The sequence below is a fragment of the Osmerus eperlanus genome, chromosome 4 (genome assembly GCF_963692335.1).
Source record: "Osmerus eperlanus chromosome 4, fOsmEpe2.1, whole genome shotgun sequence".
NCBI lineage: Eukaryota > Metazoa > Chordata > Actinopteri > Osmeriformes > Osmeridae > Osmerus > Osmerus eperlanus.
Window position 1 is genome coordinate 11,508,330 of NC_085021.1, and position 17,086 is coordinate 11,525,415.

General features: G+C 38.3%; 2 protein-coding genes across 4 annotated transcripts; both read right to left on the reverse strand.

The window, feature by feature from the left end:
* Positions 1-1,627: 1,627 nt before the first annotated feature.
* Positions 1,628-5,481, reverse strand: tcf15 (transcription factor 15). 2 transcript variants are annotated; one of them, XR_009929958.1, is made up of 4 exons: positions 4,822-5,481; positions 2,891-4,342; positions 2,044-2,305; positions 1,628-1,828 (listed from the first exon to the last, which is right to left on the reverse strand). XR_009929958.1 is itself a non-coding variant. In XM_062458998.1 (2 exons), the coding sequence occupies exons 1-2, from the start codon at positions 5,305-5,307 to the stop codon at positions 4,265-4,267; spliced, it is 564 nt and encodes a 187-aa protein (XP_062314982.1). In that variant the 5' UTR covers positions 5,308-5,481; the 3' UTR covers positions 2,706-4,264. The 2 variants fall into 2 exon arrangements, 1 of the variants encoding a protein (XP_062314982.1); XM_062458998.1 differs by lacking the exons at positions 1,628-1,828; positions 2,044-2,305 and having other exon boundaries at positions 2,706-4,342.
* Positions 5,482-9,548: 4,067 nt separating this feature from the next.
* srxn1 (sulfiredoxin 1 homolog (S. cerevisiae)) lies at positions 9,549-11,615 on the reverse strand. Of its 2 annotated transcripts, XM_062458133.1 has the most exons (3): positions 11,320-11,615; positions 10,860-11,082; positions 9,549-9,826 (listed from the first exon to the last, which is right to left on the reverse strand). In XM_062458133.1, exons 1-2 carry the CDS (start codon positions 11,545-11,547, stop codon positions 10,873-10,875), a joined length of 438 nt encoding a protein of 145 aa, XP_062314117.1. In that variant the 5' UTR covers positions 11,548-11,615; the 3' UTR covers positions 9,549-9,826; positions 10,860-10,872. The 2 variants fall into 2 exon arrangements, with proteins under 2 accessions (XP_062314117.1, XP_062314116.1); XM_062458132.1 differs by having other exon boundaries at positions 9,549-11,082.
* Positions 11,616-17,086: the final 5,471 nt, after the last annotated feature.

Below are 17,086 nucleotides of genomic sequence, written 5' to 3' on the forward strand. Positions count from 1 at the left end.
AAAAAATCTCCAATATCCTTAAAGACTTGGCTGAGTTTGTTGTTTTAAGTGTGTGTGTTGAATTTGATCATCATGTGTGTACTAAAATGCATAGTTGCATATTACATTAGATCCCAGAGGTTATTAGCGTATCCAGCTGCATGTTTCTGTCAACGAGGTTGTTCCTTGCACACTCCATAGCCTCTGATTGAGGATATCCTCTCAGTGTTTGCTCTGGTGCTGAAATGTAATGCCCCAATGGTTCCTGTAGTTCTACCACTGGCCCTGTGCAGCTGGGAGACTTTCCCATGAAGTACACACAGACACATATACATACACGCATGCATGCATATGTGCACATGCACACACACACCCACACAATGTACTTTTATGTGTCATGGTGGAACAGATTTTAGTTAATGATTGAGAACTCTACACACATATACGCTATTACCTATAGGCTCGCTATTTGACAGTCCCCTGCTATTGAGGATGAACACATTTACTAAGTCACTCCTATATTGAGAACGCAAAAGCTTACATTCACAGATCTGTTTTGCATTGTTCAACTGTTTTACAAGGAAGTAAACTCCTTGAGTCACTTTTGCGCCTTTTTCTTACCTCTTCTTCTTACTACGGAGTAGCTACTGAATCCTGAGGGGTGGATCCTCAGTGTACCAGAGTGGATGAAAGGTTGTCTGTATTGTTCTGCAATTACTTCTCTGGGAATTCCTTTACCTCCAGCCCACTAACCCCAACCCCTCTTTGATTCTCTTATAATTCTTCCTCAAGCCCCTGCCAAACTCAGTGGCACATGAAAACAATGGTTCTTGTGTGCATGTGCCTGGGAGGATTCTGTAGACATGACCTAGAGCAGGAGGACCTTCTCCCCTCAGAGCCTCCTCGGCTCCCTCCTCCTTGTCTTCTTCTGGAAAATCAGTCGTAAAAGATCGGAAGTGGGGTATCAACCTTTAAAACATAGGAGCCACAACATATGTCCGACAGCCATTAATATCTCTGACATGCAGGTTAAGCAAGGGGCCATCTCCTCTGTCAATGGGTGTTTGAGTTATGGAGAAATAGTGTTTGTTTGGAGCTGAGGGCCTAGAGAGGATGTTATTAAAATATTACCCTTGCAAACCGCTTTTTCCAAACAGAGCTCTTTATCAAGGCTCTTGGGGCTGCAAATGTCTGGACGTACGGAAAGCACACGCCTGGGAATTAACGTTCTGCTCCCACATGACGCAGAAAAAACATTTCACTTCCTTCCCCTTTCTGGATAAACCACTTTAATGTTTTTCATTTTAAGGGAGGTGGGTCAGGGAAGTAGGAAAATGTTCGGATTATGATTTATTTAACATTCAAGTACTCTGTATCCACCTGTTCTTTCTTGTATTTAGAAAGATAGTGCCTGATTCCATAACATTTCCCTAATAAGATTGCCTTGTGAGCAGTACCAACTTTTTACTGGCGACATGTCAGTAAATTCTCAATTCGCTTTTTATTAATCACATACCACTCTTCGTGACCAAATAAAACATCTTATGGAAACCTTAAGATGTGCAGATTTTTTATTGCTTATAAAGATGCTTATTGACAAACTTTTTAAGGATCTTCCACAGTTTGGTATTTTAAAGAAACTTACTTTAAGTAATGGTGATGAATAAATGACATAAAAAACAAAAATAATTATATATATTTATTTCTCCTCTCACAAAAGTAGAACCCATATGTAGGACATTCATCTCAGGTGTCAGACTGAGAGGGATGGAAGTGCTGTCTAGCTCCATTTCACCCCTGCTGAAAGTCTTCCTGCAGGAGTTCTTTTTGGGCTGTAGGGAGATGCAAGCTTCCGAGAGAGAAAAAATCACAGAAAAACAACGCATAAACCTCTTTAGTGTTGTCTCCAAGGTGGATCCAACGTTGTCTGCCAGACAAATTAAACCAACCCACTGTGGCTTTTCCTACGATCCTCTTACTAGTCATCATCCATTTGTCCCTGTCATTTTTAAATATCATTCTCTATTTGTTGTGTTTAAAGCAGACCTTTTTTCGTTTACTCACCCATTAAGTACCACAGAGAGCTGTACATCTGGGTCCCAGCGCCGGATGATGTCAAGGCAGGTGTTGACCCAGAGCGTGCCGCACAGAGAGTACCTCAGAGAGGTCGACTGTGCATGTTTTTCCTTCCTGTGCCTCTGTGACATCTTCCTGCTTGGGGAGCCTGCAGGGAGCCATTTGACGAGCCCTGGGACTGGAGTATGAGGGTCTGACCAAAGAAAATTGTCAGGCAGAGCCGGACAGGGAAAGTGGGGAGGGATTGGGGCTGTATAGACCCCCAGCATGTACAGTTTACTATCTGGGAAATTATTACCATACAACCTATCATATCACTAGGGAACGTTTGTGTGCCTATTCACAGTTCAGTCTGCATTCTTTTTCCCTGCTCTGTCTGCTAGACCGATCACAAACGTGGTAAGTGGAGACTGAAAGAGGGAGGCCGAAATCCATAAAGATTGATGCGGCCAAGCAGCCAACAGCACTGGAAATCACAGATCTTCAAACTTATTCTGAAAGAATTCCAGTGGACATAAAGTTACTTTGGTTGTAGAGATTACTTAGATAGATAATATTGAAACGCATTTCACATCTGGGAGAGCTAAAACACTAATACTTAAATTATTTAAATACTTTAGTTTAATTTTACCCAAAGACAAAGACACCTGAAACAATTTAATTATGTGATATAACCCTGCATTGATGGCTAACTGTGTAGAGAATCCAGGAAAACTTAACTACTGAACTGTACGTCTCCATTAGAACCTTTATGGTTGTCTATTTCAAATGATCAAATAAAATAATACATGAAAAGAACAACATTACTTTTCATATCCTGATATCAAAAACATACCTCCTCATATATGTTTAAAAACCAGTAATTCAACAGCATGGTGGAGGACTGTGTCAAGATGTCAACCGGATCTTGTTTCATTTCTTTAGCTTTGTTTTTTGTGTTCCACCAAGACCTCCAACCTCTCACCCCACCTCCCTGTCCACTAGGCCCACACCAGTGATTTATACCTTCGACATCCCCACAGCTGTCTGGAAGGCTCTAAGCAGAGAGAGGGCTACTATTTGCCATGACTAATCGATACCAGACTTCAAAAATGGCAACCGTGAGATTTGCAAAAATACACCAGTCAATGACACAAGAAACCCTGACCCTTTGCTATGGCTCTGTAGACTTCATAAACAACTTCTTGGCAAAGCTATTGGAAATAAGAGAGAGAGAGAGAGAGAGAGAGAGAGATAGAGAGAGAGAGAGAGAGAGAGAGAGAGAGACAGAGAGAAAGAGAGAGAGAGACAGAGAGAGAGAGCAACAGAAACAGAGATGTAATTTAAAATGGGCACTTTGTAGAAGTGCAGACCCCTCTCTAATCAAGCATACTCTGTGAAATAAATGCCTTGCCCCCTGCTGATGTCCCACATATCATAGACAATCTATGTTGTTCTTAAAATACGAGCTACAATAAGCATTGCATTGATTTTAAAAACGTTTTCTGTTCTCTCTTGTCTGTGGATTACTTGTAGAAATGTAGACATACACATGTTGTAAATAGTATGATCTTCAAAAATAAAAGGCTGAATAATAACCCTTTTTTACATTAACATTTAAAAACGTTAAACACATTTATTTAACACGTTATCATGCTTTGAAAATATGTTACTTGTTTGTCATTAAAGATCGTCACTAAAACATTTAGTCATTTAAATCCATAACAGGCATTTTGACATTTAAATCAAACATCATGAAATGTTTTATTAGCGAATGTTTATGATGTTTCTAGGTGGAAAAAATAAAAACATTTTCAGGAATTCTACAATAAATATTCAGACAGGCGTTCAAAAGCAGCTTAATTACATTTATGATGAAACTGGACTGAGGAAAAGTCACGTCGTTTCAGGATCAAATAAAATACATAAGTCCCTGTAAATTCATCTAGATAAAAATATACTTTATTTTATGTGGTACACTGTAGTATACAAGTGTTGTTCACAAAATACAAAAAATTACAAATCAATACATTCTGTAAATGCACTGCATTCTTTAAAGGCTTGTGCATCACAGGCCTTGTTTCTCACAGCACATCTTCAGTATTTATCAAGTATAAATAGTCACTGTAGCCTATTTCCATCTTTTTGTCCAGCATATGTATGTGTATCTTTGACCAGCTTTAAATGTTCCCTGAGAATGTGAGGACTTGGGCTTGAGCTGATGACGGTGTTAGCTGTGTTCTGTTTTGCGACTCATTCGCAGTGAACCAACGCTTCTCATTTTTAGACAATCTTTCCCATCTTTTATCTGAAAGGAAAAGGGACAAACTATAAGTGCTAATATAGTTACTATGACATGGTGTCACCACTACTACATGAGGAAAAATTAATTCCAATATTCCAAATCCAATATTGCAATTTCAGTCATTCCAGTTTACGGTTTGGTCCAGTATGCCGTTTATAAACACGTAGGCTTATGACTTATGTTTGTTGTTCTATATAAACATAAAATTCGACAACGTTTCTGGAAAGCATATTATTATCTCTTGAGTTCAGATAGGGCTAAATATTCATACTGTCTCATGTGTAAAACTTTATTTCGTGCACAAGGTGAAGTGCCCAAAGAATTTACATACTGTGTTACCTAGTCCTACCATCTAATAATTAAGTGGTGTTTCGTTTGCATCAATACCTTCCCACTTCTACAGGCTAAATTATATCATGTTAAGTGCTCATCGATGCATCAGTTAAGATACAATCAGGTTATGAGAATATGCACTGAATTACCCCTTTTCTTTGGTTGCTTAAACAGAAGGTGCAGATTGTGCGCGGTTGCTTTCCACCGCTGTCTCCTTGTGCGTAAACTGCGCCAAGACAGGGTTGTCCATCACCGTTGCCATCTCCGACCAGCAGCACGTTGGCTAGATGTGAAATGTAGCTGGATGCCAGGCGAAGTGTCTCTATTTTGGATAACTTTCTATCCACCGGCTCTGTGGGAATCAGAGTCCGAAGCGCAGTAAATGCTGTGTTGACGCTTTGGGTTCGGTCTCGCTCCCGTGCATTGGCTGCGTTCCTCTGCTTTACAATGACAACACTGTTCCCTCCAGATTTTCTTGACATCCTCCGTCTTTTTTCTGTGGTGGCACAACATCCATAGCTCTGATCCGAACTTCCGTCGCTCTCACTTCGGTTCTCTTCATCCTCAGACATCATACTAAGATCTGGGTAGACCAGATGAGTGGCCATGGGCCGCAGCATGGCAAAAGTCATCATCGAAATGTCTTGGTTAGGTATCTTCAGTAGCCTAAAGTCCAGTCAATCTTCAAATTCATTTTGGAGTGGAGGGGCTGAAAAAGCGTATGATGTTTGCAACACGTCCAAATAATTAGGCTTTAAAACAAAAATGTATTGTATTTTAATGTAGTGCCATGGGTTAAGATTGTTGGATCTGTTCCTTGTGCATAGTGAGTGGAAAACATGGCTCTTATAGCTTCATGGGAGGAGTTGTGATGCATGTAATGTCCAGCTGACAATCCCCAGTCTACAGTTTGCATGAGTTACAAAAATAATTCCTACATAAGCACTATTATAGTTTAACGATTGTAAATGTAAATCTGTAATCATGCAAATCTGATTGTTTTGGGGGGTTTTGCCTGTCGGACACAGACGCTGCAAACAATAGGCTATTTCACAAGGGAAGCATGCACATCGCTAGTTACTCTATTATTATTTAACTGGAATTCAATGTTTTCCATAAATAAAATGGCGATGACCAAATAATTAGGCCTACCTTAAAATCATAATTCCCAGACCATGTTTGCTAAACTATAAGGCCTATAGCTCTAATGTGCCCATCGCCTCATTGCCAGCATAAGTCATTAAATGCTTGGGATACTATTTTCACCTCTAACGTTTAGGCCTGTTCACCCTGTGGCATAACCCCATTTTTTCACGAATGCAATTGATGACGCTTTTGACTTTCTGTGTGTAATTTCTGAATGTCATCAAAAACTATGGGATTATCGGTTAGAATCTGATAGGTTCAAACATCAAAATCACGTGTTTGGCATATCATGCAAATGTTACTAGTAAGTATATAGCTCTCAAACTTATTGGTATCTGCTCTATGTCAAATAATTAATCTTGTGGATGTTTCTTTTCTCTGGAGACATTGCATCAACTTCCGAAAACAAACTGACTCTAGGGATTTGACAGTAAAACCTAATAATATCCTTGCACTTTCATTTACATAAACAATTGTAAGATTTTAGGATTCAAATCATTACTAATTAAGGGTTTAAACATTCACCATTTGGAAACTGTATACTGATCGTGTTTCCCAATCTGAAAAGACAACAAATATAACATTCACCTCATGAATTGCTGACATAATGTACACAATGTACTATTAATGGAGTTGGATATTATTGGAATGGTTCTTATTGTATCTTTCTGTAAATTACCCTGGTTAGTGATCAGTTTATTAATAATATATCATAACGCAACACTATCCAACCCCATGTTGAGTGCAGTAAGAGAAAGTTAAGTGTTGAGTAAATAAACATTGAGCAGATGTCCAGGGGTGATCCAGGGATGCAGTCCAGTTCTGAGAAAACAAAGTAAGAGGGGCAAATGGTAGATTTAGAAACCCTGACTTTTAACAGCTATGTCACCAGAGGGCAGGTCTCACAAACATGTCCCTTACGCCCTCTGCCACCAACACATCAAACTAACTCCATGTTGTTCAGCTACATCAACAATTCCAAACTGCCAGACATCTAAATCTCATTAGGAAACACTGATCCAACAGTGATTTATATGACTAACAGCAGGTCTATAGAGAATAACCCGCAATTCATTCAAATCCAACTAGCATTAAAGTAAGTCGACTAAAGAATTGACTTAACTTAACTTTTCTATTCAGCATACGTCTTTAGTAAGCACTTAATCAATGTGATACTTAATTACACAAGTATTGTAAACACATATACATCAAACACAATAATCATGATGTTATTACACAGATACTGTAGAAGCAAAAACTTTCCATGGAATCCATCAGCCAATCAAGTGTTACTAGTCTTACAGCTTTTCCAAAGTCATATGCTTAAGCAATCATACAATGGCACAAATTTAGTATTTCCACATGTGAGAGAGGTAAAGCGAGAGAGCTTATGTATATAGATGGAAAGAGTAGGTTAAACCATGCATTTGAACGACATTCATGTGATTTTGCAAGGCTTACGTCCAGAGGAAGTGCTGCCATTTATCCATGGTGATGAGGCAACAGCCTATTTGCCTGCATGGCCACATACAGAGATCCATGTTGTTCTTCCATGGAGTTCTGAGAACGGAAGCTTGGTGTCAACGAGGACAAAACAAAGCTGTCGTTCTCATTAATTTCAATGGAGTCAGTTGGCTGAGTGGTTAGGGAATCGGGCTAGTAATCCGAAGGTTGCCAGTTCGATTCCCGGTCATGCCAACTGACCTGACTGTCCTTGGGCAAGGCACTTCACCCTACTTGCCTCGGGGGAATGTCCCTGTACTTACTGTAAGTCGCTCTGGATAAGAGCGTCTACTAAATGTAAATGTAATTTCTTTCAAAATATCTCAAAGGAGGCAAACCTTCAGAAGAGGTCAGGGACAGGTTCCTTACAAAAGTTTCAAAGACAAATGTTTCTAAAGTGCATGTGAAGAAGGCCTATACCCACAGTCTTTCCAACATAAAAAAAAACCCCCATTGTCAGATCATTTTCAAAACGTGTCACCTGAAGGCGACAGTACTGTATAGGTACTTGGAAACAGATCAATAGCAGAGAGCTTAAACGTAAGACATTGGAAGATCAAGGTCTGGCACAAATTACATGTCTTTGATGGCCGGCAGACTCATGGAATTCCGGATGCGGAATTCTGGAGGCATCCTCCCCTCATTCACCTAACAACCCCACCTTCCCTCAAAAGGACTTTGGAGTAACCCCTCCCAAAGTGGAACAAATGGGTGAGCTGACCCCTCGGAGGTCCGTTTGCAGGATTTTTTATTGAGACTGATTTTACCATCCAATAACGATCAAGGGCGATGTTGAAGACTTATGAGAAAAAGAGAGTGTGCCGTTCTTACAGGATGGGTCAGTTTTACTTAGTAACTGGACTGGATCATGTTGGAGACTTAAAAGATAATGAGGAGTAAGACAATTGCATCTTTATTCCAAACAGCTGAAAGCAAGATACAATGTTGTTTTTACTGCACAAACCTGACTTTAGCGCAGAACACTCAAACATTCTCTACACATTTTGCATATAAAATGTTGATAGTGGCAACCTCATAAAATAATTTTTCAGGCACAGATTGTACAGAAACTAACCATTTGTCAACATTACCTGAAACACTTCCTGTACTTACCCCCCTAATCTTTAAAAAAAGATAAAGAACACTGCACAACCATGCAACTAAGTCTCAAAAGTAACAGGTGCCATTTTTTTTCTCTTTGCTTGAACAAGCGTTTTGCGTGTCAAGAACCCTTTGAGGATATGGTAACCTATGGTTACTTCCAGACAGCGAGGGAGCTACAGGAAATGGTCTCACACGCGACGATTCTTTGGATAAATTTACAGTCCTTTAGGGCTACTCGGCGTAAGCTGCTCCTAGTCTCCCTCCACTTCCTCAGAGGGAGGCTAAGAGACATGTCTAAGCCATGCAAAGCTAGGATATTAGTTAAGGAAAGCTCTTATCTCTGTGTAGCAATCTGTAATGTAGCAATCACCCTGTCCAAGATCAAAGGCTTGACTTGTGAACCCGTAGACATGGGGTCGTAAAATCAGATGCCTTTGTCTGTGACCCTGACTGCTCTGACTGTACAACTTATCAAGGAGGCTCAGACTCTTGGTTTTTATAACCCCATGATGCATTCTACTCAGCAAATGTCAGACATGTAGGTTTTACGGTTAATAAAATATAGTATGCTTTGGTAGACATTTTTTAAATGTCATGTTAAATTCAAAGTGAAAAGGGAAATAGGGCTTGTATTCAGGTTGTCTTCCTTACAGTATATATTTACCTCTAGCTCATCCCCAGAGAGAAGATCAGTTCTTTCTATTTTTCTCATGTCTAAAGCTAACACAATCTGGCCAGGGTTAGAAGGTTAACTAGAGGCATCCTTTACAGACTTGGGCTGGGTCAGAGCACTGGTGCACTTGGATGGATGGTGGCATGTCTCACAAGCCATTCTAAAAATAGTGTCCTTTTGTAGTGTATTTTTCCAGCAAGTCTGATTATGACCATGGAGGCAGTCGGATCTCATGCCAGCATATGAGCAGCTTGTGCCATCTTGGTGGGACTTTGACAGAATTCACCTTTCTCCCTGACACGTGCACATCTTCCCTTTTTATGTGATGGGCAGGTTCAAATTATCAAAGGAGAACATCAAATAATGTTATTGTGAACTCAAAAATGAACATTGATCAAAAGGAGCACAAGCCAAATTTCTCAAAAACAATACAGATGAAAACGATAATTTTACACATTTTCTTTAATAATGAATAATAAGTGACATCACTGTTAAATGTAGGGGTATGTAACCAGTAACATTGTCCAGGATTTTTGCTATAAAAGGTGCCTGGTAAAATTAAAGACTTATAGTTCCATCTAGTGGTCAGAGCTCCATCTGCATCAAATACAGCTGACATTATCCATTACTTTTTTAGGTAAATAATGTCTGGATACTAATACTTGTACCCGGTGGGTATAATGTTGGGGTTAACATCTGAGTGTCTACAAAGGGTTTCACAAAAACACTTGTCCATAAGATTGTTCATAATAGCGCTTACCTACCTCAACATTACAAAAGTCTTTTTAACTTCAACTCAGATATTCACCACCACTATACAAGACACCAGAATTTTTTAACCCTCGTGCTGCCTTCGGGTCACATGACCCAAAGGTTCATAACGAACCATCGTTGTGTTTACCCAATTTTACCCAATACAAAAACAAATAAAAATAATTTTCTTTTAACCATTCCAATGTGGGGGGTCTGAGACAGCCCGACAGTTAAAAGAAAATGCTTCACTTTGTTTTTGTATGAGGTAAATTTGTCGCAATACGACGGTGGGTCACAATGACTGATGGGTCAGAATGACCCGAAGATAACACAAGGGTTAAGACCAATCATGACAAAATCTAGTCTAAAACAACATACAATAATGTTTAGAGGCCCCACCATATGGAAAAATCTAACCCAACTGCAACAATCTTGCTTGTCATTCCCCGTTTTCAAAAAACTTCTAAAAAAAGATTTCATAGAACATCCAAGCACTACTTTCACCTGATTTGTTGTTTTCTGGTTTGTTTTCCTTGTTTTGGTTTTCTGTTTTTCTTTTCTTTGATATTTGACAACCTGATATACATGTAAACACTTCTATGCATCATTTCGACTCATTTCTTTTGCAATATGTTAAATATATTTAGTATCGATCACGTATTTATTATGTTCAATGATATAAAATGAGTTTCATTATGTATTTTCTTGTAACATTTCAACGATTCTCTTTGTTTTCACTTTTGTTTCACACGTGAAATTAACTTATAATTCATATAGATAATTTATGGTAAAATTTCGACTTATTTCATTTGTTTATCTTGGAAAATTTTGTTTAGTTTGATTAATGTATAATATTGACTATTAAGTTGTTGGGGTGGGCCCCACGAAAAACCACATAGGTTTCTGGCCCCACCTTCATGTTTTTTTTCTTTTCTCTTCTTTTGTATCTTTATATTGTTTTAATCATTGTATAAATGCGAATAAACAAACAAACAAACAAACAAACTTTGGTTATCCAGCTTCATCGTAAATCAGGAGTTGATGCACCCAAGTATGTCCGTAAATCTGATATGTTTGACTTGACTAGCTTGGCAGGGATTGTACTCATTTTCAGCTGCTGGTATGCTGCAAACCTGTGACAGCCACCAAAAGAATAGTAGTAATTCCCTCCATCTCTGCCTTGGATCCAGAGTATGTCGATGGGAGGCACCTTGTGGATGTCCACTGAATCCTGTAAAGTACATTAAAATGTATTTATTTTGTTTTGTGGTTATAATAATTGAATTATTTTTAAATCACCAAGAAAAACACAACATGTCGTGTTTGGCAATGGAGGAAAGGAACGATAATGGTAAAAATGGTATGGGAATGTGTCAAGATACACTGTCCCCTTCTATTACTTACAAATGGCTTTACTTAAGCGTGATATATCATATAATTAAGCCCTCTCCCAATAACTAACGTTTACCTTTATAGTGTTCATAAGGCTCTGAACCTTCTGCTCGTCGAGTACAGGAGGAATGGGACGTATTATAACATCCATCGGCACATTGTGGACTTCTTCAACGTTGTCCGAGTGTATCGACCTATTCTCAAAGTTTTGGACGTTCATATTTGACTGTGTAGAGATATGCAATTGTCTGACTGGTTGTATACATGAGAATGCCGTTAGTGAATTCTTTAACAATTTAGACATCGTAAAAAATTATTTTGTCATATTGAGCAAACAGACTTTAAAGACGGAAGTCTGGTCTCTGTCTGCGACCCACGTGCTCAACGGTGTAGAGACTCTGATTCGCCTTTTGAACTGTCCGTCAGCCCATTACCCGCCTGCTTTATTTACTTCAAAATAAGTGTGTAATTATCTTCTCAAGGAATAATGCAAGTATTTATTTTCGAACTGTTCACAATTTAAATTAACTTCTTAAGGGTTTGTAAATGATGCAAACCGTACACACATAATCTAAAAATAATAATGTGAGGTTATACAAGTTTAGGCAAAAGCTTTTCTGATGCAAGAATGTGGAAAACCTAGATACAACAAAACCTACCAATAGATCAGCATTTACTTAAAGTGCGTAGAATTGGAAAAATTGAAGAACTTTACGAGCAGTAAATGAAATGAAACTTTTTATAACTGCCATCTATTAATCTACACCTGTTTATCAGAAGATAATCTGTATCCACATTACTGCCAAACTATCCCTCATTAAGAGTCTGCAAGCTAGTTTAGAAAAAATCTATGCAAAATAAATATGGAAACAGACTTTTTAGTGACAATGGGTTTTTAATGAGGACTATGTTTTGCCTTGTTGAGTTTTAGAACGTGATGCTTCCTCCTTCAAAGAACTATTGGATGAGTGAATAAATGCTCTATTTCTGTAAGGATTTCAAAGAGCCAGCCAGGTTGCTGTGGCAACTAAAAGGAAGTCTTGGCTCTGTGCTTTGCCCAGGTAGCCTAAGTGGGGGGGAGCTTCAAAGATCTGTACCTAGTGGTGACAGAATTATTGTTGTTTTCTACAGTCCACAGTCATAACAAGACAATTAAAATGATTCCTTGGACAGGGAAGGCAGGGCATTACATTGAAATACTTTGAACCACAATGGCCGTGCATAGAGAATGTTGTGGATTAATTGGTCACAAGGGGAATTAGATGCAGTATTTGTTCTGTGTATGTTAAAAAAATAAAAAACATATTTCAGAAGCTCAAGCACATATATCAGTATTGGAAACAAGGGATTGTATAACACAGTTTTGCCGGGTTACAGTTTTAGCAAAGCTAATTTACTAGTTTCAGGAATCTAATGGATAATAACCTATTAGTTTTATCATAATTTCATCATTGTTGTGTAGATGCAGTCACTCAATGCAAGTTAGCCCTTAGTATTTGCTGGACTACGTACCTTTAGTATAGTTAGAACACATATTTAAGTTTTTAAGATTCCTATATGTTTAATGTATGCACCTTCCTGCCAAAGTAAATTCCTTGTCTGTGCAAACTTTCATGGCGATTAAAACCCTTTCTGATTCTGAACAATAACAACATGAAACAATTAATGATTGAAAAACTGAGTATCGGTTCCAATTCCAACACACATTGTTTGCATACAATTGATCAACTTCTGTGCAATGCAAGTTACAAACATTCTCAAAGGTTGATTTTGCCATTCACATACACAACTTGCAGTGCACACAGTGTGTTAGTATGCTGTATAAATATTTGCATGCCCAGGTCAGTGCTGTTGAATGCTTGCAGATGATGATCAAATGCAAACGCATTCCTCAACTGTGTGTGCTGCCTTCCCTTTCTTTACATGCAATATCCCTTTTAAGTCTGTGCTTTTCTGTCAATCACACATAAACCCCCACTTCACCATGATACACATCACAGCCTCACAGGAGCAAAACAGGCCTTGTCACTCAAACCTTATAGACATGTAAATCATGTGCAATGCCTATGTATGCAGTCCCACTGCACTCTGTGTGACCCGAACTGTCTCTACAGTACAACATTCCTGTTGCTAGCACATCTCAATTACTCAGATTGAGTTAGTCACACATGTACAGCGGCAGGTCATGGAAGAATAGTTCCCATATAATGATTTGCTGTTAATATTAGATTTCAGCCCCCATGGGATTGTCACTCTGGAGCAGCTTGAGAAAATTACCTGCCAACTCTCCAACAGGGATATGAGCTATATTTATTTATACCTGAGGTTTTTTTTTTTTACATTGACATGCTTTTAATGTGATAATTATTCTGACAGTGATTTTCAGTCTTTAAACTAACTTAGTGATAGATGAAGGTGTCTGTAATTGTGACAGTGTTTATTGATGTTGGTGGGTATGTGTATTCTACTTGGCTCTTTGCTGCTCTTAGCAATTATTTTAAAAACAGTATTTTTCCAACACTGATTAGTTCTGGCTGGGCTGTTCACACCCTAGCAGCTCTTGTCTTAGCTTGTGGAAAGGACATGTATTTGGTAAACCAACCATTATCTGAAGTGTACAGCTTTTGAAATGATCTACGTTCATCTATTTACTATATATACATCCCAATTCCTGTGGTTTATATTGACAACAACCAACGTGTCAAGGAAAATATCACAGAAGATTGTTTTGTAGAGTGCTCAGGCATAATTACAGTAGCTCTGTAACAAGCCTTTTTGTGCAGATCAAACAATTCTACTGTTCACTTACACCACTAAAAACTATACCTTTAAACACTATTGTAAAACAAAGCTCCTTTGCTTCAGAATTCATGGAAAGTAAAGCTTGAATATTGAAATGCACAAAAATCTGATTTTGACATGACTTCAAAAATGGAAGCATAAGGATGAGGTGGAGCTCGTGCCAGCAGAGAGAAGAGGAAGCAGATGGGTTTTACACAAATAGAAACAAACATCAAGAACAGCGAGTTAAAGCGCTTGGCAGTCTCACTTGATGAAGCAGTGAGAAATGGAGATGCTGTAATGAGCTTTTCTCTACTCTGATACAGTGTAAACTCATACTATATGTGAGAAGACAAACTGTTAGCTCTTAAAGGGCCAGTTACTGTTAGTTGGCCTGAACCCTGTTTATGAACCAACTGGTGTTTCCAACATCTCCTTAAGAATTTGGCAAACTAGTGTCATGTAGTTAGAAGAATTAGTATGAACATAGTAGTGTTAAGATTTACATTACAAAGTACCATCATCTTGTGGATTGCACAGTTTTGTAGTCCCTGCATGGGTGTTATCCTTCTCAGTCAACATTCATGGCTTTTTCACATTGTAATATAAATACAGTTAGTTGCTGTTTTTGTCAAATCTTTCGCCATACCCATATTGCGGTTCCAAAGCTATCATGTTCCGACGTGACGTTGATCCACCATCAGATGGTGCCAGATCGATGCTTTCAACCAAAGTATGGCATGCTCATGTTCAAAGCTTTTGAGGACATATAAATGTCAAATAAATATTAACCAACATTAAGAGATGAAGCTGTACATAATAATAAATAAAATGTAAATAATTCTTGTGTGATTCAACTTACTCGGAGTGCAATAATGACGATAATTGACATGTTGGTCACACTTAAACAGAAACCGAAGGTAACATTTGTCCCTGAAGCTCTACTTTATAAAGGTTCATATTTACAAATGTGACTGTGATGTAGTCACAGCCAATGATTCCCCACTGCTGTTAAACATGTTCAGAACAAAAAAGAGAGTATAAAAACACTAAAAGGTGTTCTGACCTTTTCCACGGAACAAGCGTTAACCAGACGTGGAAAATAACTGACACATTTGTTAAGAAACAATACAACAAGGGTCATTTAAAAACTGATATTAAATAATAACTAGCACACATGATGGAATTGGATCAGTGATGTACTGTAGATGCAAACCAATTTTGTTATTATAACAGAAGACCAATTCATCATGAAATTACTTTTGTTCAACTGTGCAACCACTGGACATGAGATTGCATGGTAATAAATACAAGGGTTTATCTTAGGAGCCAAACTATAACATCCTTTTACACGTTTTGTTTTACAGTTTTTCTCGATTGCTAACACACAAAAATGGTATGTGTAAGCCATCCCCACAAAACCATTTTGCCAAATCCCAGCAGAAAGACCATGTACCCCAGTCTTTAAACACAATTTACCCTTTTGACACATTTCTCAGGTTCATTCATACTTCTTTGCAAAAGTCTAAACACACCTCTTACTTTAAGACACAATTATCACCATTATGTCATTCAGAAAACACTGCCATTTGATAAGTAAACCCAAAACAGTGCAATTCAAACACCCTTAACAATCAATTATCCATGTGTAAGCATTAACAAGCAAATCTACTCAACAAGCAATCAGGGGTTTGGAATGAATACAAAGGTGAGAGAAGAGGCAGAGGAAGAGGAAGAAGAACAACAATCTCAAATGAGATCCATGCCACACTATGACATAAATCCCTATGACAGAACAACCTTCTCCAAGCCATGGAAGAAGTTTGTGGGGACATTGCTCTTGAGTCTTGTCATGGATGGCTCAGGCATTCAGGGGCATTTTCCCTGCTGTTTGGCTAGAGAAAACATTGCCTGTGATGTTGAGGAAAATCTCTGGCCTGACCCTGGTCAGAGATAGGATGCTGACCCACAATGAACAGTACTGTACTCAAGCTCTGTTACCCAGGTAAAAATTATTTGTTTATTTCCTTGTTTTCTTAGCCTTTGTTCCCCAAATTACAATGTACAGCAATACATTTGTGTTGTTGACTAACAGTACTACTATTTGTATACTGTGACCACTACAGTAACAATAGCTCAAAATGCAATTGCTGTATAATGTAAATAGAAAATAAACAGCCTGTAAGAAGGACAATTGCAGTAATTGTGAGTTTTATGACATCATGTCAAACTCATGAGGTGGAACATATCTAAAATTCAGGGACACGTTATAGTCAATGGTTCTTGAAAAGCTTTTTATAATAGTGTTTTCAATTCCTCCCAGCAGTGTCTAAAAGGTATTCAGAAGGTTGAATTTATTTGAGGGTCTTTGTGTGTATTTTGAATGCAAAGTTAGGTTTATACGACAGATAATATGGTTTTGACTACTGTGTTTGATTTTGGGTCAAAAGCCAAGGGTTTGGCCAAAACAGTGTAAATATGAAGATGTGTGTTTAGAGTTTGGAGAAAACACAGTACACATTCAAGAAATGTGTCTTAGCAATTGAGAAAAACTGTAACATGCAAATATTGTCACCTTAAAGGAAAGAGTTATCCAAATATTTAACTTCGCTCTGGATAAGAGTGTCTGGTAAATGTAATGTAACTTACATTTTAAAACTCATGTGCTGTTCATAATTTAACATAGACATAGAGGCTTTTAGCAACAGTTCAGAAGGCTAATTGTGCCTTTATTCTCCATTATATCCCAAATTAAATGTGAATTATTGGCAGTTTAATGTATTCTCTTGTCTGATAGCCCTGTCCATGGTGCTGAATACAGATTTCATGAGAGGTAGTCTTGTTGTGCCTTCAGTATCTCAAAGGAGACAGACTTAGATTTTCTCTTTGACAGTATTCTAAAAGGCAGAGGTGTTCTTGGGTCAATCTCTTTGAAGAAGGGTGTGTTGCATGTTCAGTATTGCCAGTAGTATTTAATAATTAATTTTATATGCTTTTTATGGCTGAGTGGAAGAGGAGAGGGCCGCCAGACTGTCATCCGACAGAAGGATGTGAGGACATCC